The 25,264-nt window shown below is 36.6% G+C and overlaps 1 protein-coding gene across 2 annotated transcripts in view; it reads right to left on the reverse strand.

Annotated features, from left to right (window-relative positions):
* The window catches only part of LOC150084582 (uncharacterized), a 214,045-nt gene that overhangs the window by 78,195 nt on the left and 110,586 nt on the right, over nucleotides 1-25,264 (reverse strand). For both annotated transcript variants that reach the window (XM_090375340.1, XM_090375339.1), the window contains exon 3: nucleotides 3,620-3,719. In XM_090375340.1, the coding sequence (XP_090231466.1) occupies nucleotides 3,620-3,719 (100 nt within the window). The remainder of the gene's footprint in view (nucleotides 1-3,619; nucleotides 3,720-25,264) is intronic.

Consider the following 25,264-nt stretch of genomic DNA (forward strand, 5'->3'; position numbering starts at 1 on the left):
CTGCTTTCATAAAGGTGACTACAGTGGTCTCAGACAGTTTTTAAATTCTACGCAGTGTGACCAACTGATGATGTTTCCAACAGCAAATTCAAAATGGAAAGCATTCGATGAAATAATCATAGAAGTTACTGGGCTTTTCATACCAAGAAATAGCATTCAAGGCTGAGGCCTAAATGTATGTCACTTCAAATAAAGAGACATTTTTTTCAGAGAAAGAAAATGCATGGGGTGCATATAAATCAGTCTGCAATCAAGTCACTAGGGATGTTAGGTGAGCTAAGTAAGAAAATGAGAAATCTTTGGCAAAGGATGCATAGAAAAATAGTAGACTTCTTTTCTTATATAAACAATAGAATGAAGGAGATGAATCACATAGGTCCACTTGATATCGATGGTTAACTGTTGTTGATGATCCTGCTCAGGTTGCCAACAAGCTGAATAAATATTTTGGACCTACATTCACACAAGGAATTCTTTAGGGGAGTGGATGTCAGAAGTTTATCAAACTCTACTATGGAACCAAATTATTTTTAATAACTGAGGGGAGAGTGGAAGTGAAATTGCTGCAGTTAAATGTAAGAAAGGCACAAAGTGGATGAGATTCATCAAATTATATTAAGGAAGGCAGCAGAGGAGATAAGCAATCCCTCAGTTATAAACAAATCCCACAAATATGGGAGCATCCTAGGAGTTAGGGTAAGTCTCTGTGGACTGGATATGTGCAAATGTATCTGCAATTCACAGAGGGGATCAAAGAGTGACATGAATAATTACAGACCTGTTAGCTTAACTTCTCTTCCTGGAAAAATATTGGAGTCACTATTTAAAGAAGTAATGCAGGACCAGCTAGACAGGAGTGCAGTTACTCTTCAGTCACAGCATGGGTTTGTCAAGGGGGGGGGTGACCTTGTCTGACCAATCTCATCGGATACTATGATGCAGTAACAAAGCAACTGGATGCAAACAATAATTTTGATATCATATACGGTCAGTCCTCGTATAACACATGTTTACACTACACGAATTCGATCATACACAATTTATAAATAGGGGAACGATATTGTATATAACACGAACCGAATTCGCTTATGCACGATTCCCCTTTGTGTTGATATGAAATGGCAGTCGAACGCGGAATCACCCCAAATGAACGGCAACGCAAAGAGAATGAAAAGAAGATTCTGAAAATGTATTTATGTTTTTTTATATCAGTGAAGGAGAAAACACACATTTCACCCTAATAACATAAAAATCCACACAATTCCAACTATAGGTATTATCGCAAATGCAATTAGCTTGAGTTTACTACCAGTTTATAACAGATTCCACTAGCAGAAACGCAACTGGAAATTGTTTTTATTGTTTTACGGTAGTAATTCCCAAGAAATGTCCTTAAGTAAAATGAGGTGTTAATAGTGTATCTCTGCCTTTACGGTGTTGTTTATTAAGTTGCTACACGCACGCAGCTTTGTTTATGTGTATCAAGCATGCCTCCTCATTTTGTAATTGTGTTTTATTCCCTAAAAATGAGTAAAATACTTAAAAGGTGTGAAAAGGAAGCGTCCTGGTAAAGACACTACAGATTCAGAGAGAAAAAGAAAAGCAATGTCGATAAACAGAGGCACACTGGGTCAAAAATTATTACCCGGGAAAATTTGTAGTGGCCTCATACTATGGTTTATGCCCAAAATCACACCGTCCTCCGGCCCACCAGGGTTTACCCGGTAAGGCTTATGGCCAGTCCGCCTCTATCCATGGAGAAAAAAATATGAAATTGCAAAATGCTTTGAGCGAAATGAAAGACCATGTGATATTGCATGTGCTATAAGCCTAAATGAGGCAATGCCGAGAATTAGAAAGAATGCAGAGAAAATAAAAACTTTCATAGCAGGAACAGCTCAAAGTATTAATTAAAATCCATTAGATCAAGACACAAAGAACTGAAAGAGAACAAATTTGCTTACGATAGAAGCAAAAGCATTAGCAATATTTTATTACGTAATAGTCGTAAGTATTTTATTATGATTATTTATTGTGTTTGGTAATGTTTTGGTTACAAATGTGTGTTCAATCTTGGGTGGTCGGCAACTAACCCTATATTTCCCATAGGGCCTGTTGTTTATATTGCACGAGGGTTTCTAGGAACATCTATCATGCTATACGAGGACATGCTATAAGGGATGCTTGAGTGGGAGAAGACAGTTGTTATCAATGGAAAACAACTGTCTTTTCTTAGACTAATATTATAAGTGAAGTCCCTAAGGTTCGGTGCTGGGCCCATTGTTGTTTTCTGTATTTATAAATGATACTGATGAAGATATCATGCTTAATATCTAATTTTGCAGATGATACGAAGGTTGGCAAAGTGGTTAATGACAGTAACGAAGGTTAGATACTGTAACAAAATCTAGGAAAAATTAGGCAGTTGGGCTGAGAAATGGAAATTGAGGTTTAACATTGACAAATGCAAAGTGCTACACATGGGTAGCAGTAATCCCAGATTAATGCACCAACAGTGTAACACTATACTCAGGGTAATGGAAAATGAAAAAGACCCGGTGGTAATAGTGAAGTAAGTTATGAAGTTCTCTAAGCAGTACAGATATGCTCTCCTGGCAGCCTATGGGATTTTGTCAATGATATACAGGAATTTTGCTAGCAGGGTTAAGGAGGTGATTATTCCATTGTACAAGATCACTTCTTGACTACTACGTACAGGTCTGTAGACTTCATTTTAGGAAGAATGTAGAGCTGCTGGAGCTGGTACAGAGAAGGGAAGCAAGACTGTGAAGGAACAAAGGCTGCTTTTACCCAGTAAGGGTCCAGTTCTGGGTAAGAGCAGATCTTTGATACAAGAAAGCATTGCTTGCTTTCTTGCATCAAATTGCAGTGCCTTGATAATAGGAACCTGCAAAGTGATTGAGTCATTTAGGGCTTTGAATGGACTGAGCAAACCAATGGGATTCTTCCTCTTGTTCAGACTACACGTATCAAGGATCATAAATTCAAATTAAGGTAGGATGGTTGCAGGACAGATGTGTAGAAGTATATAAGGCCTTTAGCCAGTAGTTGATTTCTGGAACAAACGTCTGTATGATGTTGTGGAAGTGAATAGCACAAAGAAATTCAAGGAAGAACTAGGCAAACTTTTCGAGAGGATGGTAGGTGAAATGGGAAGGTGTTTTGAAATTCAATAAGCTTGTTTTCTTCCCTCAATTGCCAGTACTAATACTAAAATTGACTACAAACTAGTATATTAGTGTGGGCAAAAATGTTGGCTAGTGTTATTATTATTATTATTATTTTTTGTATTTAAATAATATACATAAGGAGCACAACTATACTGCATCCTCCCAGGTGCCATACAGACTCACTGTATATCTCTGGGAAGGATAGATTGGTTTCTTCCACCCATTCCATTTTCAACCTTTTTTTTTATCCCAAGAAATCATATGGCTATATCACATGATACTTCTGCTAATATATTGCCTATCACTGTGTTGAACATTCAACTATAAACAAATCTAAAAAAAAATGTGAGTTAAATTTAAATAAGACTTAAAAACATGCATACATATAAACAACATCAATGAACAAGTTAAACTGTTGACTAACTTACTTTTTGCATTTCAATACAAATATCATTACTGTTGCTCCAATAATTGCAGATCCAATAGCAATTATTATAAGTATTGGAAACCATGATTCTTCAAGTTTGCCTATAATAAATATGTACAGATTAAATTAAAATCACTCTTGCACATATCATTGATCCCATGCCAAACCACAAATCTGCAAAAACATAGTTTTGAGAAAAACGCATTCAAAGATTCTTTGATTTTGGAAAAATCAAGTTTTTAAGTTATTTAACTAAGTGTTGTTTTATAAGTACCTTCCAAAGATTCTGTTTTTAATCCATATGGTAATTGAAGACTGCCATTATATTAAGGGCTTAAAAAGCACTTTCACTGTTTTGGCATTGAAAAGTTTGAAATTTTGTCAGATTCATAAAGAATTGAAAAGGCAAAAAAAAAAAAAAAAAAAATCTTGAATGCAAAAGTTAATAATTTATTAATAAAATGAGGTTAGAATAACATATAAATAAATGAAAAATATATTAATAACATGTTTAATTACAATAACATACAAGTTGGTATAAATTAATTTTCAATATCATCTTCATATTCTCCACTTAAATCCAGTACTGTTAAATTATCCCATATTTCTACCGATGATTTTAAATTAAAATAGAATCTGTGATACTCCTTTGGTATTGTCAAACATTGGCAAATTTTCATTAAATCTTTAAGCGTTGCTTCAGGTATATGAAGTTTCTCATTATAGGCATTAAGAAGGTTAGGTTGCTCATTGCTGTATCTTCCTTTAGGTCTTTTTAGGTTTACTGTTATAAATTCATCTTTGTAGTTTGTTTTGCAAAACATTGTGACATGCCCGTCCTGTCCTTTTTGCAATTAAAGGCATCAGACTTTCCTCCAAGGAAAGTGCCTTTAAGTTGTTTGGAAAGAAAAGTAAAATCGCAAAAATCATTGCATTGCAAGATATTTACAGAGAATGGTATGGGTTTTAATCTTGTGCCTCTAATTATTTGGGCCAATCCCCCAGGGACATACATGAGTACATGCTTGGCTTTTCTCTCAACTTTAGAGTGCATTGAGTCACACTCCATTTCTGAATGGCCTGGCTCAAAAAATGTATGTCTAACAGTTTTTAAATTGTGAATAATTTTTTAACATGTACATGCACATCGGAGCCATAAGTGATGAGTCACTATCATCAGAGGGTACATAATTTTTATTGTCATCTGAAGCTTAAAAGTCATTCAAGAGACGAGATGCTGCACCAGCCGAAAAAAAAAAAAAAAAAAAATCCGAACAAAACAATGATAAAAACAAAAAATAAATAAATAAATAACTAAATAATAATAATTAATAAATAAAAAAAATAAAATAAAATCTAAATAAAAAGGAAATTAAACCTATCATCCTATGCGCTTCCCTTACCCGAAAGTACTATCCAGATGACCTTTGAATTTCCCCAAACTGTCGGCCTCTACCACCCATGAAGGCAATTTATTCCAGTAATTTATAACTCGCTGGCTAAAATAAAACTTCCTGCAGTCCAATCTAAACATTTCCCCCCGTAACTTGAATTTATGTCCCCTAGTTCTAGCATCATTTACAATCTTGAAAATTTTGTCCTCATTCATTTTACTGATGCCTCTCAGAGCCTTAAACACCTCAATCAAATCTCCTCTAAGGTGTCTAGTTTCCAAACTCTGCAACCCACATATTCGAAGTCTTTCTTCATAAGGACGCCCTTTTGCCGATCTGACCAGGCGAGTTACCCTTCTTTGCACCCTTTCAAGAAGCTCGATGTCTTTCTTTAGGTGCGGTCTCCATACCTGAACACAATATTCCAAGTGTGGTCTAACATAAGCCTTATATAATGGGATTATCACGTCCCTATCTCTACTTGCAAAAGTTCGATAGATCATCGATAGGACACCATGGGCCTTCCTTGCAACCTGTTTACAATGCTCAGAGAATTTCATGTCTGACCGTATCGTAACACCCAAGTCCCTTTCCTCCAGTACTGGGTTTAGTTGAACTCCACCAAGCGAATAGGTTATTTTAGGATTACTGTTTCCCAGGTGTAATACCTTACACTTTGTTGAATTAAAGCAGAGCTTCCATTTTTCTGACCATTCTTGAAGTCTATCTAGGTCTCTCTGAAGAAGCTCAGCTTGACAGCGATCATTAACTACTCTACCAATTTTAACATTATCTGCAAATTTAGACATCACGCCCTCTATCCCTTCATCAATGTCGTTTATGAAAATTAAAAACAACAGTGGTCCTAATACTGATCCTTGGGGAACCCCACTTCTTACATCAACCCAATCTGAGGAATAGCCATTTATCACAACCCTCTGCCTCCTGCCCTGAAGCCATCCTTCTATCCATCTAAGGATTTTCCCAGTGATTCCAACCTGTTCCAGCTTATAAAGTAACCGCTCATGTGGGAGTGAGTCAAAAGCTTTGCTGAAATCTAAATAAACAATGTCGAAATTATTCCCTAAATCCAGCTCGTGAGTGACCCTTTCGAAATAGCGAACCAGATTTGTTAAACATGATTTTCCCTTTGCAAAACCATGCTGAGTATCCTTGAGAATTTCAATTCGATCCAAATGATTCCACCCTTGATTATTGCCTCCATGATTTTCCCTACTACTGAAGTCAGACTGACAGGTCGATAATTTCCAACTTCACTTTTAGAATATTTATTACTATCCCCTTTCCCTTACGTAAAGGTCTGATCTGGTTTGTCCTGCTCTTCTTGGCATTTATATATGTGAAGAATTCTTTATCCCCCCTCTCTGCTCTGTTTGCTAGTGATTTCTCATAAACAGCCTTTGCGTGTCGAACCTTTTCTGTGGCTCTATTACAGATCACCTTGTAGCTGTTATAGGCTTCAGTACTTTTTATTGCTCTATAACCTTTCCATGCCACCTTTTTCTGCTCAAGTAATGTGGCAACTTCACTATTCATCCAACTTGGAACCCTTCTCGTGGAGTATTTTTAATGGTATATATGCATTCAAGGCATCTGTGATTAATGTTTTAAAAGCGTACCACAGTTCAATTGTATTCATTCTCAGCACGATATCTACCCAGTTAATAGAGGCCATGTAGTACCTTAAGGCATCGTAATTTCCTTTTCTGAAATTAAAACCCATTCCTTTGCCTTTTACTTCTGCTACCTCTCTCGTCATCATCCACCGTAGAACTCTGTGATCACTTCCTGCTACTGGTTCCTCTACTGTCAGCCCTGTTATGTCATCTGATTCATGTGTGATGATGAGGTCTAGGATATTCTTTTCTCTAGTACTTTCCCTGACATGTTGATACAAATAACAGTCATCTAGTTGATTTAAAAATTTTTCCCCATGTCGAGTTTCCTTCCCATTTACTCCAATCAATTAGAGGCAAATTGAAATCACCCATAATAAGGCATTGACGCTTACTTGCCCATTCCATTTGCATGTAGAGGCTTTTGTCATAATCTTCACAATCACCTGGTCTGTAGATTACTCCTACTTGCATTATACCTTTGTTTCCAACTATCTCACACCATACAGACTCTATACTAGCATGTGAAATGTCTGGAACCGGGAAAGCTATCGTCGCACTCAGGCTGCTTCTGATAAGAAGCATTACCCCACCACCCCCTTCTATCTACTCTATCCTTCCTAAATACATTATACAAGCCGTACTGAAACTCATCATCCCTAATTTCTGGGTGGCACCACGTCTCTGTAAGCCCTATTATGTCGGCGTTACTTGTTTTAACCAGCAGTTCGAATTCGCTCATTTTATTGACGACACTTCTAACGTTACTGTATAAACAATTAAGATTTACTATTCTTGTATATTTAACAACCCTAACACAACCCTTGAAGTTTTTTAGGCTCTCTTCCCTGATATTAGCTACCCACTCACGTGAAACGTCTTTGCCCCCAGAACATCTAGATAATACGTCCAGTTGGGGTAACAGATAAGAACTCTTAAGGTATGTGCAAGAGTTACATTGACCAATATTATCGGATAAACGCATGTCAGTATTACCCACATCCCCCCCTAACTAGCAGTTTCCCTGAACCTTTAAGGTATCCTCAATAATACTGGCAAAAACTTTTGCGCCACCTTTGTTTAAGTGTATCCCGTCTACAAAACAAATTCATTCTACCTACAAGTGTGGGCCATGCTGATAGAAATTTACCCCTAAAGCCTTGCAGATTCCTTCAAGTCTTGAGTTAATCCACAAGGCTCTTAACATATAATCCCTCCTATCGTGTCTGGGCAGAATTGCAGACACATAGACATCTAGCTCGCGACATATTGCATTATTCATCAAGAAGCACTTTGTGCCAAAAGTCTGCAGATGGATAATGTTATGGAAACAGTAACTAAACAGTAAACTTTATCCGTGGACGAGCTCTGAATCATATAGAATTTGTTGCATTGCTTGAAGAAATTTAAAGTGAGTACGGAGAAATGATTTATTATAATGAGGTGAGGTAGTTAAGTCGAGGAGCTGTATTAAAACGGTTTTTTGATTTAATAAATGAAATCAAAATTTTCATGACACAAAAAAATAAAACCATCGACGGGCTACATAATGATACATGGACAACAGATTTAGCATTTCTTGCTTGTTGACTTAACCGGCCATTTAAATATTCTCAATAAAGAGCTGCAAGGAAAGAATAAACTTATCACTGACATGTATGCTTGTATTAAAGCTTTTAAAGTTAAATTGCAATTATGGGAAACACAACTGGAATCAAAAAAATTTGTATATTTCCTACATCTTAAATCCCGCCCTAATTATTTCAAATGAAAAATCTCAAGAATATTCAAGAAAAATAGCATTATTACAAGAATTTGAAGAAAGATTTAAAGATTTTAATGATTTGGAGTTCGATTTTACATTATTTTCATTACCATTAAAAACGAACATGAATAACGCACCAGAAAATTTACAAATGGAGCTAATTAATTTACAGTGTGATATAAATCTTATTCAAAGATTTGAAGATACAGATTTGATTAACTTTTATTCGTACTTGTCAAAAGATAAATACTCTCAGTTAAGAATTTTTGCAATAAGAATAATTGCTTTGTTTGGGAGTACATTTATATGTGAACAGTTTTATTCGCAGTTGAAAATTAATAAGCCTAAGAAAAGAACCCGACTGACCGATGAGCATCTACAATCCGTGATGAAGATAGTTTCTAGTAATTTTTCTCCAAGGCTACAAACTTTATCAGAATCGAAACGCCACCAAGTGTCAAGTTGTAGTAAGAAATAAAGAAGTTTATAATTATTTACATACAAACATATGTATTTTTTCTGTATGTGTCGAAGAAAATTTTAATAAATAAAAGAAAGGAATAGGTTGTCATTATTTATTCTCAAGTTTTGTCCCACTTGGAAAGTTTTCATAATTTGTTTATTTTTAGTTTAAGTTAAAAGTAAGTTATTTAGTGGTTAATTCAACATATTAGAATTATTTGAAATAAATGTCAGTCTGAAAATTTAATATTTAGCTGTCAATACGTTTGAATTACAAAGTGTAACCAACAGAAATTTCTTGCAGGTACCAACCTTTAGATTTCAGATAGAAAATAAATATAAATTTGAATTTTTTTCCTTTGTGTTATTATTATTATTGTTTATGTATGTTTTGATAAATATTTAGTAAGTGATTGGGCATCTAAAGAAAATAGAAAAGAAAATTTAACCGAAAGAAAGAGTCTCATAATTTTAGCCAGGGAGAGAAGGAGAAAAATATAAGTTTGAGAAATAAAAAGTAAGTATAGAGAAAAACATTGTAGAAAATACAATTGAATATTATGGAAATAAATTTTCAGTTAAACCATGTTCGAGGCAAATTAAATTTTAAAAGTAAAATTTCCAAACTTATTATAAACTTACACGCAACACTCACGCATAACACCAGGTTATAAAGGGGTGGTATCCATACATTAGGGGTAAGTACTGTGCAATATATATATTCACTCTCATTTTGTTTAAAAAAAAATTCTGGCCCTTCAGCTGCTTTCAGATCGTGCATTCGGCCAGCATGCAATTTGAGTTTGAGACCACTGGTATAACGTATTTAGGAAAGACAGGAGGGGTGATAGTGTCATGTTTTTTGTCAAAAACAGCCAGAGTGCAAAAAAAGCTTTTGCTGAGTCAGAAGTTACGTCTGCCAGAAGAGAAATCTGTGTGGTGTGAGTTAGTTTGAAGCAAATGTATAATGAGAACAGAAGTAATCTACTTGAGATTGAGAGGAATATGACAAGAGTCTTTACATGCAAATGGAATGGGCAAGCAAAAGAATTCCATTTAAAGGACACTGCGGACTTGGGGCCGTCTCTCTTGTTGTATTAGCTATGGTGATAATTCTTGGGAAGCATAGTGCAGTAGTTTCCCCTTGCTTTCTGCACCACAGTACTTCAGCTGTATCCGTTGGTTCAACTGCCTAAAGTAATCCGAAAATGAGCCAGAATGAAGTCTGGAATATATACACAAGTATTATTCTATTAGTTTTGCACTATTTAATTTTTTTTTTTTTTTTTAATCTTTAGTGAGGTACCACTATTATTTCTCTTCCTCTCTCAATCTCTAGCTAATAATGTCCAATGTATTAATGATTTTTGAATTTTCTTAAACACATTTTCATGTGTCATTTATATAGGCTTAGTCCCAATGAATAAATTTTAAATTATAGCCAGATAAAATGTTAAATATTTACACTATGCTGTAACATAGATAAACAATCAGCTGACCGTTAGAACTAAGAACATTCCAACTGTCAAATAAACACATGTCTATAAGTAGTTGAATACTACCTGGTATGGTGCAAAAACACTCAACCCTAACTACAATGCACCTCATTAACAAGGTGATCACTAAGAAAATCAAATAATTCTTCTTAATATCACATTTTCAACATAAAAACTAAATTAGTAAGCTTTCTGACACATGAGCTGGATGGAGAGAACAATTTCAACAGTTTATTTGGACTTTAGCAAGACATTTGACTCAGTCCATCAGGAGAAGTTATTGTATAAGATGGACTGCTAGATGGCTGCAGGGCAGAAAGCAGAGGGTTGTGATTAATGAATGTATATTCTTCAGGCTACAGTAAAGTCAGAAGTGGGGTCCCCTAGTTATTGGACCACTGTTGTTTCTGATTTTCATAAACACTGACAATGGGATAAAATGCTCGATGTCAAAATTTGCAGATGACGTAAAGATTGGTAGCGTAGTTAATGATCAGTACCAGTAGTGCTCCTTCAGGATGACTTGAAAAGCTATAAGAATGATCAAAAAAGTTCTCATGCAGCAAAATGCAAGGTCTTACACTTATGGAACAGCAACCCCAAAATATATTACACATTTGGTGGGGTTGAATTAAAAAGAGTAGAGGAAGAAAGGGATCTGGGAGTTATAATACGGGGAGATAGAAAGTTTTCTCAAAAATGTAAACAGGCAGCCAGGAAATTCCATGGTGTTCTGTCATTAATTTATCGAACATTATCCTTTAGAGATATGGAGGTCACAGTTCCACTATATAAGGCAATTGTAAGACCCATTTGGAATACTGTATTCAAGTATGGAAACTTCATCTGAAAAAAGACAGTGAGCTTCTTGAAAGGGGCCAAAGATGGGACAGGCAACTGAGATCGGCAAATGAATTTAAAAATGTAGAAGAATGGGATCTGGGAGTTATAATACAGGCGGACATGAATTTTTCTGAGCAGTGAAAATAAACATTATCCTGTAGAGATATGGAGGTCATTGTCTATTGTATAAGACAATTGTAAGAGCACATATGAAAAAAGACATCGAGCTTCTTGAAAGGGCCCAAAGATGGGCAATTCGTATGACAAGATGAGCAAATGGGCGACCATATGAGAAAAGACTCCAAATATGTGGACTACAGAGCTTGGTGACCAGGCACCTCAGAGGTGACCTGACCTGACTGAGGTTTATAAGGCTCTGAGAGGGATTAATAAAATGAATGAAGATGGAATGTTTGCTGTTAGAGAATTCCAGAACTCGTGGGCATAAAGAGGTTCAGACTAGATTGCAGGAAGTTTTCTTTTGGCTAGAGAGTCGTTATTCGCTGTAACAGGTTGCCTTTATGGGTTAGTTGAGGCTGACAGTTTAAATAAATTCAAAGGTCAACTTGACAGTTACCTAAATGAAGAGGGAAGCAAATAATTTGTATTTTCTTATCTATTCCCTATTTTTTTTTTTTCTTTTGCCAGTGCAGCAAAAGCCTCTAGCTTCCTTGCACTTATGGTTATTTCTATTACTATATAACTCCATTACACTGGCCTATGTCTACTATGTACTGTTTCAGAACCTATATGCTTATTAACCAAAGGATACCCCACCCTCATCACATATGTTCTATTTGTACACCCATAATCGCCACGTTGAAATTCTGCCCTCCCTCTCTCCCCAATATACAGTGACACCATGATTCTGTTAAACCAACAATGAAAGCATTCAATAACTTAACCACTACTTCAAATTCATCAAATTTATTTACTATGATCCTAGCATTAGCATATACATCCATGATTATCCAATTTATTAACTGCTATAGATGCTACATGATTGCCAGTCCCATGTGAACCGCAAGCAGGCCTTTGTAAATTAAACTAATAAATTTACTATCTCTGTGCATTATCTAGCCCACAAACTAACAGTGTTCTGACCACCTAAAAATGTCTCAATAACATTAGCAAATATTCTTGCACCTCTTCCATTAAGTGTATCTAAATCATTTCCACTAGTTAACTAACACTGGCCATACTTATGAAAAATTCTCCATAAAATTTGCACATCTTTAGAGGGCTAAACTGATAGACTTCTCATAAACTCCCACCTATGAGTTTGCAAAATTCTGACAGGCTACTCTTGCAGCTTGTCTGAGCAGTGTAGACAGGCTGCAAGAGTAGCTCATGGAGTCTTGTCAATGATATACAGGAATTTTGCTAGCAGAGATAAGGGGGTGATAGTCCTCTTGTATAAGGCAATGGTCAGGCCACACCTTGAGTATTGTATATAGGTCTGGAGGCCTCATTTTAGGAAGGATGTAGAACTGCTGGAATGAGTACAAAGAAGGGCAATGAGATCGTTGAGTGGAACAAAGAGTTGGTGTTACTAAGAAATGTTTAAGTTCTGCAAATTACAGTATCTGGAGCCTAGGCACCCGCAAGGTGATCTAATTGAGGTGTATAAGGCTTTGAATGGTTTGGCAAGCTCAATGCTAATGGGATTCTCCCTCTTGCTCAGATTACTCACCTGAGGGGACATAAATTCAAATTGAGGAAAGACAGTTGCAGACTAGATGTGCAGATATTCACCTTTAGACAGCAGGTGGTTGATAGTTGGAACAAACTTCCATCTGTTGAAGTGGAAGTCAACAACTTAAATCAACAAGCCAACAAAAGTTCAAGGCAGAACTAGACAAACATTTGGAGTGATGGGATAGGTGAAATGGAAAGTTTTTTTTTTTTTTTGGATGATGCTATATAAGCTTGCTTTTTTGCATCATATGCCTCTACTAATGCTAATTCCAAACACTTTCATTAGGCCCTATCTGGTAGCTTTTTATTCTCAACGTTACCTCATACTTGTATAGCCTAAGTTGCCTATACTTAATGTCATTAGTACCAACACGTACAACAATATCTGCCAGGGGCAATGGTTTGCTCCTGGCAGACATGCCCTGGCCCTATTCCACATATCACTGCATAAAATATTCCCCATTTACTTTACAATAATTTTCAAAAATAAGTATCTTGTGTGGAACCAGCAAGTTATGCTCTTTGCAATCATACTATGCAGCCAGATATATGAGGATAGGCATTAACATTAAGGCAGGCAGCTGAGTACTTGACGAGACCTGATTTAATTCCTTTGAGGATAATGCCTCTTTTCTGCAAGCACCAAAATTAGTACAACAAAAGATTTAATTTACACTTAATTTCCTCACTCTTATTATCTTTAACACACAAAAAGGCAATATGTTCAAGCTACAGTCAGGTTGGCATATATATACCACACAGCGTATGTAGCAACACCCTGATTCACTGGAGAACCAAATATTTTATTTTATAAACATAACAGTTTTCTCCATTAGATATATGGCTAACAGACCATAAAACAAATTTTTCCTCTTCAAAAAATTTTTTTATAATATAAAATATTCATGAATGGTCACATGCTGATATATTTTCTTGTATGTCCCTCACAACACACATGCCACTGCACACCATAATTGCTCCCAAGTGATAAAAAAAATTTTAAATTTCAAAAGTGAGTTTGAAATTTCATTCACTTCCAGGTCTAAACTGTGGATAGAGCAAAGAACAAAAAGCTTACTGATCAATGTCAAAAATTTTTCTCTGCCTCTGTTTAAAGTTAATTTTTTTTTTCAATGCATAATGGCAAAGCAAAAGAACTTGGCCTTTCCTGTAGAATCGGTGATAGGTCAGAAACCTAAAATACTGTTCACGAATTACTTTTTTTTTTTTTTTTCCCCCACAGTGTCCAATTCAAAAAAGGATTTTTTTTTTTAAATAAAAACTCCACAACAAAAGGAATTAGAACCAATAATCCTTAGCACTATGTATGGTTGGATAAGACAGAAGATGCTTGTTGATTAGACAAGAATTTCTAAAACTGTAATTTTTTGGGAAATACATGTGAAGGAAGATTGTTCCAGGCAATGTGAAAATGGAAAAATGAGGAAAAGTTGATTCTGTGAGTTTAGAGTTAGCAAGTAACAGCTGCTGACTGCAGCACATCTGGAATGTTTATGTCTTGGATGACATGGGTGGGATTACAGTTGCCAGTTCAAAAGAACAATATACAACATATAAGTATCTAGAAAAAAGACATGCAGCAGAAACATCTATGTGACAGAAATGAAAAGATTTTAAGAGATGGATCATTAATTAACCTTACTTTTTTTTTATGGAAACCCCAAACACGAGCGGTATTAGAACCTACAGTAATTATTACCATGCTTGGGCTGGAGGTTGAGAAGACAAGAGAAACTATTTGTCGACATTAGACTTTACCTTCTGTGTAGACTGTAATTTTCATGAATACATATGAAGGAAGGATGTTCCAGAAAACAGCAATTGAATAAATAAACGAGGAAGATGAAAAGTTGGTTCTGTGAGTTCGAAGTTGGACAGTAAATGGATGTTGGCTGGTGGCGGCACATGTTTGGACTATTTTGAAAGAGAGAGTGGGAATTACAGAAGCCAATTCAGAAGAACATTACCCATGGAAGTATCTGTAGAAAAGGCATGCAGCAGAAACATTACATCTATGAGACAGTGAGTGGAGAGACTCAGAGACGAGTCATTAATTAACCTAACTGCCCTCTTCTGAATGGAATCTAGAAGCCTGAGAGAGGTTTTGGGGGCACCACCCCAGATGTGGGAACAATATTCAATGGTAGGGCAGATTTGTGATTTGTACAGAGTGAACAGCTGTTTGGAAGAAAAGTAATGCCGAGAGCAAAAGAGAAAACCAAGTTTTGTAGATGCAGAGGAAGCAATATTTGTAATGTGCTTGTACCAAGAGAGATTAGAAGTCAGGGTAATCCCCAAAAGACATATATCAACTTGCATAGAAATCAAGTGTCACCAAAGATAAGCATAGCAGCTGAAGAATCCTTTTTGCAAGATATAAGACGACTGAGTTTTAGAAGGATTGAAATCAACTAAGTTGTCTTGGCCCCACAGAAAAATTACCTGGAGATCGGCATTTAAGGGATTGGTAGCAGATATTCGAGAAGTCGAAACTGATTGAGCAGGGCAAGGTTTCTCAAAATGGAAAGTGGAATGCAATGTGCTATCATTGGCAAAACTATGGATAGGATTTCCAGTGTATGGAAGAAGGTCATTAATATACAAGAGGAAAAGAATGGGGGAAAGAACTGAACCTTGGGGGGACACTGGCATTAGAGGAGAAGTTAGAAGACAGAGAGCCAGCCATCTACCATCACCCTAAGTGAGCGATCACAGATAAAACTAGAAAACTAACCAATTACAAAAAACAGTTGGCAAACCATAAGATGGAAGTTTGCTTAGAACACCTTTATGCCAAACACGATGGAAAGCATTTGAGATGTCAAGAGCAACTACTTGTGTTTCACTGAACCTTTCCATTGAATTAGCCCATAAATGGGTAACATAAGCCAGAATATCACCAGTGGATCGACACTCGGAATCCATACTGGCGATCACTGATAAGAAGGATGGTTTCTAAGTAGTTTAAGAGTTGGTGGTTAATTGATTTCTCCATTACTTTAGAAAGAGTAGAAGTAATTGCAATGAGATGATATTTGGATGGGAAGGATTTGTCACCCTTTTTATGAACTGACTGGATATGAGCAAATTTCCAAGCAAAAGGAAAAACACCTTTGAAATAAGAAAATGAAGAAAGGCAGCAAAGAACAGGAGTAAGTTCAGGAGCACAGGGTTTTGAGAACAAATGGAGAAATACCATCAGGACCTGGAGCTTTCTTAGCATCAAGATTCGTAAAAATCCTTCTGACAACCTTTTGACGGAAGACCACAAGAGGCATTGAATGGAGCATGTTGGGAAGTGTTTTACCAAGGTCATGAATAAATGAGTTGGAAGAAAATTGGGATGCTAGCAGGTCAGCTTTATCCTTGGCTGAAGTGACAACAGAACCACCTGGTTTGGAAAGAGGTGGGAGCAGAGATGGGCAAAAGTTGCGGCCAATAGCTTTGGCAAGCGACCAGAATGTTCAGCTACCATTAGAGCAAGAAGCAAGTTTTCTACTCTTAGCCTGTTCAAACTCTAGTTTGGACTGATTAATAACTGCTTTACAATTGTTGTGAGCTTTGGTGTAGGCAGAAAATGAAACTGAAAAATCAGAAACAAGCCAAATATGATATGCAACATTCTTCTCTCCAACAGCCTTAGCACATTTATTGGAAAATCAAGGTTTAGATAAAGGACGAGATTTTAAAGTGGAGTGTGGGATAAAGGATTCCATTCCTGCAAGAATAATTTCACTGACACGATCTGAGCAAACGTTGACATCAGAAGTTTTGAAACAGTAATCAGACCAAGGAAAAGAAGAAAAGAAATCTCGTAGGTCATCCCATTTTGCATTCTTGCACTGCCTTCTTTTCAATAAAGTCTATGTGATAGAAAGGTTTTGTGAGAAACAAACACAATCTGGGAACAATATCCCAAGCTAGCTTAGATTTAAGATTTATGGAGAGTCTTAGAAGAAAAGTAATGAAAATAATGAAATAAGAAAGCTCGGTTTTTTGGAAGCAGAAGAAATAAACTTTTCTAGAAGTAAGAACTGAGTTTTAGAAGAATCGAAGTTACTAACTTTTCTTCACCCCATTGGAGAATTACCTGGAGAGGGAGAATGAACCATGAGCCCATCACACAGAGTCAATGAGACCCCCAGACAATATTTCAGCAATTTCTGCTCTTCATTTACTCTTTCCACACAATTGAAACTCCTAACAACTGTTTTTGAAATTTTTTTTTTTATTGTTCCATCAGGAATTCCAGAAATCTCCATTAATTATCATACAATTAGGAAAAATGCAGGAAATAATTTAAACCTAAATTATTACACAGATTGAGTGGCATGTGTCGTGCACAATTACTGACAGTCAGCTGACTTTATTGACATCTGCTTTCCTCCAATCAGAAATGTTGTTGTCGTTGTTATTTGGTTTTCAGGAGCATTAGCAACTAAGGCCATATTGCTCCGGGGATATGCGGTGGTCATTCCCTGACCTTTCCGCATCCTCCGTATTTGGTGGTCATGGGCTCGAACCCCAGTCTAATCAAGAAGCGCGTGCTACACACCGCTGCTCCTGCCCACCTGGCTACAGAGGCACCCCAATCAGAAATGATCTGTGGCTTCATGAATTTGGATGTCATCTGCAGTCAAACTGTTAACATGTACACTTCGGGTTTTGTGCAACAGGGCTCCTGTTAGTGACCTGCTCATGTCCACCTGTGCACATTTGTTGAAAGTGCAGGTTTTTTTATTCACATTTCACTCACTAACAATTCTGAAGGGAGTTCTAATTTCAAAAATTAATTCAAGATTTATCTCAGTTGAATTCAAAAAAGTTTAAAAATAAAGCTGGCACCAAAGTGAAAAATTCTGAATAATCTTTTGCTGATTTTTCAAATGCATGCATGTACGGTTGAAGAGATACGACTGGCAGAGAGGAAGAACAATCCTTTTTACGACTGGTTACAGGTTAACGAATTGATGGTGGCAATTTAAGAAGTTGAAGCTGTTTCTGCAGAAACATTTTTCTCAACTTGGAAGGCTTTAAAAATCCTATCCTGTTTTTGTAAATTATCACCTAACCATGTTTTTGCTATCATTAAAACTAACTATGGGATTTCCAGTCAGTGGAAGAAGTTCATTAAATATATACAGGAGGAAAAGAGTGGGAGAAAGAACTGAACCTTGATGAATACAAACATTAGGGGAAGACAGAGCCATCTACCATCATCAGCAGTGATAAGTCAGAAAGAAAACTGGATATCAAATTGCAAAAAACATTCAACAATACATAAGATTATTATTATTACTCTTATATTATTTCTCCCTGATTGGGGGATTCCACTCCATGACGGGTACTGCTACCAAGTACACAGGATGGTTGTAATGTCTAGTGTTACTGTCGGTCAAGGAAATCTCTGACTATCCTACAGGTGTTCAGGATTGTGACTTTCTGGAGTTCCTTGTAGGTGTTGCCTGGGAGACCTATTGCTGCTAGGTTGCTATGTAGAGTCTTTGGTATCATACCGGTGGTTGACATGATGATTGGGATGGTTGATACTTCTTGCATATACCACATCTCCTTGATCTCATGTCTCAGGTTTGTGTACTTCCTAATTTTTTTCTCATGGGTTTTCTGGACATTGCTAGTGTTCGGAACTGCTATGTTAATTTTATTATTATTAGCTATATGGCGCAAGGAAGCCTGAGGCTTATGCTGCAACAGCCAAAAAAAATTCCCTAGTTACCCTGAGAGAGAGAGAGAACAGTAGAAGGGAATCACCAGGAAAGAGAAGAATGATAATATCCAGATCAGGACTCTAGGTGTGCAAAGCCCATACTCACCAGATGTGTCCCCTGGTAGGAGTTTTAGATGTTTATGCTAAATACACTGAACAAAGGCTCATAAATGCCAAGGGTAACTGCTTGAGTTTCACTAGTTTTCCACTGAATCAGTCCAAAGGTGAGTTAGGTATTACAAATGGAAAGCTCATCAAGCTCTCAGCTGTCCAATTCAATGCCAGAGCTCGTACATGAGCATCAGGCAGCAATCCCCAGAGCAGAATGCATTGATCCCACAAGAGAAAGCTATTGTTGGTGACTCTATTTTCATGGAAATATATTTTGCAAGAATGATAGGTTAAATAGGACCAGGGGTATGTCTGCCAGGCAAAAGTTGATGACATTGTAGATCAGATATCTTTTAAGGGCACAAAAGGTGATGCCATACACGTTAGCACTAATGATATTAAGAGAAGGAGACCTACTGACTTTCTTAACAAATACAGGGCAATGTTAAGGAAAAGTTGTGAATTAGAGTTGAATTCACAACTGCCATTCTGCCCAAGGCATGACAGGAAGGAGTATATGATGAGAGCCTCATCAATCAATTCGACCCTGGAGAGATTGTGCAAAGGCTGATGGGGTAGAATTTTTCTCAGGGTAGTCTGTGCTTGTTAACAAGAAAGACTGCCTCTACAGGGATGGGATATACTGAAATAGAAAGGGTGCAAGAATATTTGCTGATGTTATCGAGACAGAGTTAGGTGGGTCGGAAAATAGCTAGCTTGAGAGAATACACAGACTAAAAGATCAACAATAGCCATAGGAAGAGGTGAAAGTCATTCTTGCACTGTTTCTATAGGAATGTGCAGCAGCCTAAAAAGCAAGGTGCTGGGGATTTCAAGGCCTGTGGCGAGTCATCATGAAACGGGTAAATATGTGGGAAGTGTTATGGTAACCAAGAGTGAGAACTTGTCCATGTATACTTGCATGTACACCAATGCTAGGAGCACAGTAAATAATTTTGAAAAATTTGAAGTGCTGGTCAAGTCATCAAATGCAGATACTGTGGGGATATCAGAGGGTAGTAGTCACTCAGATATAAGGGATGAAGAATTTGAATATGGCAAGTACAATATGTACAGAAACGACAGTGTATAATGCAATTTGACTAGTGATAACAGGGATTTTCCCCAGCTCTGCAAGTACAGAAAAACAAATGTCAAATGTGTTGGTGTTGCAGACTACAGGGTTCCCCCCATTTGCCGTTTAAGTGCACCTATGACAAGGATTTTGTCATATCAGGTCTTGCTTATGTAGTGTACAGTGTGTAAGAGTTGTGATGTATTCTGTTGGTGTGTTGTATGACAGGTGTCTGGCATCTTAGCAGGCATGGAGCATCTAACATCTGGTCAGGTTTTCCCTGCCTCCCGTCATTTGCCACGTGGAAGCATGCCAGGTTGTACTCATCTCTTACTGGGTCCCCCAGAGTCTGGCTCTGGGAGGGCTCTGTGAAGGAAAGGAGTGGGAATAGTGAGAGAAGTATGGGTGTAGGGAAGTGGTGTCCAAACTTTTACCGTATGGGGACCGTATTCAAAGTTAGATTTGTTTCGCAGGCCGCACAGAGTGATTTGAAAAAAAAATTGTCATATTTTCTACATTTTGTTACTTGTAAAAGGAAGTTTCTATTCTCGTGTTAACGTTTTTTTCTTTTCAAGCAATATATAAAAAAAAAATGCAAATTCCCATCACTTTTATGTGCAACAAATCTGTCTGATTTATTTTTTAGATTTTATTAAAATTATAAAAATATGACTTATTTTTGTTTTTTGTTTTTTTAAATACTTTACTTTTGTTTCTCTTTGAAATATTGTACTTCCCTTTTGTTTAAAAAAAATACTTTACTTTTGCTTTTAAATGCTCATTTTAGAAAATTTACAACCTGAAAAGGATCACTGCTTTTCAATATTAAGGTGAATAAATAAATATAATGAAAAAAACCTAAAATTGAAATATTTGAAAATTTTATTAAGTACAATACACAATAACATTTAATGAGATGATGAGGTTGGATATTTTTAAATAATTGTTCAAAATTTGGTTGCAAATTTGTGTCGCCAATCTCAATACATAATGAAGATTATGTCCTGATGGTATTTCTCAATAGATCTCCAGGTCCTGATGGTATTTCTCCACTTGCTCAAAACCTGCATTCCTGAACTTACTCCTGTTCTATGCCACCTTTATTCACTTTCTTATTCCACAGGTGTTTTTCCTTCTGCTTGTAAATTTGCTCATATTCAGCCAGTTCCTAATATGGGTGACAAATCCCTCCCCCATCCAATTATTTCTACTCTTTCTAAAGTAATGGAGAAATAACTTAACCGTCAACTCTTAAACTATCTAGAAACCTTCCGTCTGATCAACAATCGCCAGTATGGATTCCATCAGTGTCGATCCACAGGTGATATTCTGGCCTATGTACCAAATTATGGACAAATACAATGGAAAAGTTCGGTGAAACAAGCAGTTGTCTTGACATCTCAAAGGCTTTCGACTGTGTTTAGCATAAAGGTGTACTAAACAAGCTTCTATCTTATGGTTTAGAAGACCTTTATGCCAAACACGAGAGGTTAGAAGACAGAGAGACAGTAGATGGCTCTCTGTCTTCTAACTTCTCCACTAATGCTGGTGTCCCCCAAGATTCAGTTCTTTTCCCACTCTTTTCCTCTTGTATATTAATGACCTTCTTCCATTGATCGGAAATCCTATCCATAGTTTTGCTGATGATAGCATATTGCATTCCACTTTCTAGTTTGATAAACCTTGCCCTGCTCAATCAGCTTCAACTTCTCGAATATCTGCAATCAATCCCTTAAAATACTGATCTCCAGATAATTCTCCAGTGCAGCAAAGAGAACTTAGTTGATTTCAGTCTTTCTAAAACTCAGTCCTGTCTTATATCTTGCAAAAAGAATTCTTCTGCTCCTATGCTTATCTTTGGTGACACTCCGATTTCTAGACAAGTTAATATATCTCTTTTGGGGATTAAACTGACTTCTAATCTCTCTTGGCACAAGCACATTACAAATATTGCTTCCTCTGCATCTAACAAACTTTTTCTCTTTCACTCTTGGCATTACTTTTCTTCCAAATAGCTGTTCACTCTGTACAAATTGCAAATCCACCCTACCATGGAATATTGTTTCCACATTTGGGGTGGTGCCCCCAAAACCTCTCTCAGGCTTCTAAATTCCATTCAGAAGAGGGCAGTTAGGTTAATTAACGACTCCTCTCTAACAGAGTCTCTCCACTCACTGTCTCATAGATGTACTGTTTCTGGCTGCTTGCCTTTTCTACAGATACTTCCATGGGCACTGTTCTTCTGAATTGGCTTCTACAATTCCCGTTCTCTCTTTCACAACAGTCCGAACACGTACCACCACCAGCCAACATCCATTTACTGTCCAACTTCAAACTCACAGAACCAACTTTTAATCTTCCTCGTTTATTCATTCAACTGCCGTTTTCTGGAATAACCTTCCAGAAAAACTACGTATTTCCTGAAAATTACAGTCTACAGAAGTTCGAGTCTAATGTCAACAAATATTTTCTTTCGTCTTCTCAACCTCCAACCCAAGCACGGTACTAAGTACTATAGGTTCTAATACCTCTCGTGTTTGGGGTTTCCATAAAAGAAAAAAAAATGCTCATCTGTTATTCTGTTTCTTTTAAAATATTTATTTGATTTTACGAGAATAAAATCTGCTTGCAAACATTCGTTGATTTGAACAAAGTAGCCATTTCCATGGCATTTTCTTTTATTAGTGGAAAATCTTCAGATGAGTAAGCCTTGTAGAATTAAAATAGTTTATTTTTGCAGTCTATACACTTCTTTTTGAATCATATTTTGGCTTGAAGATCAATAATTTCAAGTTGCAATCTGGGATTGTAGTTTTCGACCATAGAAGTAAATGGGTTCTCAAACAAAAGCTTATTTTTTTTAATGGGATTTTATATCAGAAAACCGACTTTGAAACTTATCAAAAGGTAATTGTAATAACGAAAGACAACGATTCTTTGGAAATGTGTTTCTCCTTTAGCTCGGTACAACATTCAAAGTGAACTAAATTGTCTTGCTTAACTGGGATTTAAATAATAACAACTTATTCTGAAATGAATTTGATGTCACCAAACAAATCAGACCAATTTCCTTTCCCTTGTAGTTTTAAATTAAGAGCATTTAAATTACTAGAAATGTATGTATGAATTGCAAGATCAAACACCCACTCCATATTTGATAGTTGTTTTATTGGTTTCCCTTTTTCTGTGTTGAAACATTCGGTGATGTTTCAACAGCCACACCAGATTTTTAATATTTAATCCTAACTTTTCAAGAGATTGGCAAAAAAATTTTCAAAAAAATTTTTCACCTATACTTGTTCCATGCATACTCTGCAGATCAGCTAAATCTTCAACTCGTAAAAAATTATCATTAATTCCATGTATGAAGATGAGGAGTTGGGCTGTGTCATTTACACCAGTGCTGTCATCCAGTGCCACACTAAAATATTTCATTTGTTTTAGGTTTTCCAAAAGTTGTTCAAACAAATTCTTTCCAATATTTTCTACTCTTCGCACAATTGTTTGTCGAGACAAACTAATGTCTCGTCTCATTGTTCGTTTCTCCAGAAAAATTTCTTCCACAACTTTTAACAAACAATGCTTAACAAATTCGCCATCATTCAACAGTTTACTTTCAAAAGCGATCAAATGTGCAACAAGAACTAGAAAATCTTGATAACTGGCACTACAACAGATAAATTTCTTGACTGACACATTATCAGTATGTTTTGTTGTTTTCTTAATTTGTTTTATAACTTTGAATACTTTTCTTTTCACAGCACTCCTTTATGTTGATCATAAGATTTATTATCGGAATCAGTGTCGTTTTAAATTATATTCTTTAAAAACTCACAGTTTCCTGACACACCAAACACTGCTGTTTTGTCGTAATCAATGAAGAAATAATGTTCAGTCCACCTTGGATCAAAAACACGACGCTCCCCTTTTTGAACATTTTTAAGAATGATTTTTTTTTAAATTCAATACAAATTAATAATTAATTCAATGCAATGAACAAGCTATATCAAAATACATAACTGTATTTAATGTACATATGAGTGAACTGAACCACATGTACATGTTTGATACAGCCGAGCTGAATGCTTGCATGCCTGTACACGCAATGGTGATCGATGCTGTTTTAGTTCACTTTCTGCAGGCCTTATAAAAATTATTCGCAGGCCGGATCTGGCCCACAGGTTTTTTTTTTTTTTTTTTTTATGTAAACCGCAAAAATGAGAGGTATTAGAACCTATAGTACTTAGTACTGTGCTTGGGTTGGAGATTGAGAAAACGAAAGAATATATTTGTTGACATTGGACTTGGACTTCTGTAGATTGTAATTTTCAGGAAATACTTAAAAAGGAAGGTTGTTCCAGAAAACGGCAGTCGAATGAATAAACAAAGAAGATGAAAATTTGGTTCTGTGAGTTTGAAGTTGGACAGCAAATGGATGTTGGCTGGTGGCGGCACGTGTTCAGACTGTTTTGAAAGAGAGAACGGGAATTATAGAAGCCAATTCAGAAGAACAGTGCCCATGGAAGTATCTGCAGAAGAGGCATGCAGCAGAAATAGTATGTCTATGAGACAGCGAGTGGAGAGACTTTGTTAGAGATGAATCATTAATTAACCTCACTTCCCTCTTCTGAATGGAATCAAGAAACGTGAGATGTGGGAACAATATTCCATGGCAGGGCGGATTTGCAATTTATACAGAGTCAGCAGCTGTTTTGAAGAAAAGTAACGCCGAGAGCGAAAGAGAAAACCAAGTTTTTTAGATGCAGAGGAAGCAATATTTCTAATGTGCTTGTGCCAAGAGAGATTAGAGGTCATGGTAAGCCTCAAAAGAGATATATCATTTTGCCTAGAAATCGGAATGTCACAAAAGATAAGCATAGGAGCAGAAGAATCCTTTTTGCGAGATAAGACAAGACTGAGTTTTAGAACAGTTGAAATCAACTAGGTTGTCGTTGCCCCCACTGGAGAATTACCTGAAGATCAGCATTTAAGGAATTGGCAGCAGATTTTCGAGAAGTTGAAACTCATTGAGCAGGGCAAGGTTTCTCAAAATGGAAAGTGGAATGCAATGTGCTATCATCGGCAAAACTATGGATAGGATTTCCAGTCAATGGAAGAAAGTCGTTAATATCCAAGAGGAAAAGAGTGGGGGAAAGAACTGAACTTTGGGGGACACCGGTATTAGTGGAGAAGTTAGAAGACAGAGAGCCATCTACCATCACCCTCAGTGAGCGATCAGAGAGAAAACTGGATAACCAATTACAAAAAACAGTTGGCAAACTATAAGATGGAAGCATGTTAAGAAGACCTTTACGCCAAACACGATCGAAAGCCTTTGAGATGTCAAGAGCAACTACTTGTGTTTCACTGAACCTTTCCATTGAATTAGTCCATAAATGGGTAACATAAGCCAGAA

Source organism: Mastigoproctus giganteus, chromosome 6 (assembly GCF_048544385.1).
Source record: "Mastigoproctus giganteus isolate SK-2022 chromosome 6, ASM4854438v1, whole genome shotgun sequence".
NCBI classification, from domain to species: domain Eukaryota; kingdom Metazoa; phylum Arthropoda; class Arachnida; order Uropygi; family Thelyphonidae; genus Mastigoproctus; species Mastigoproctus giganteus.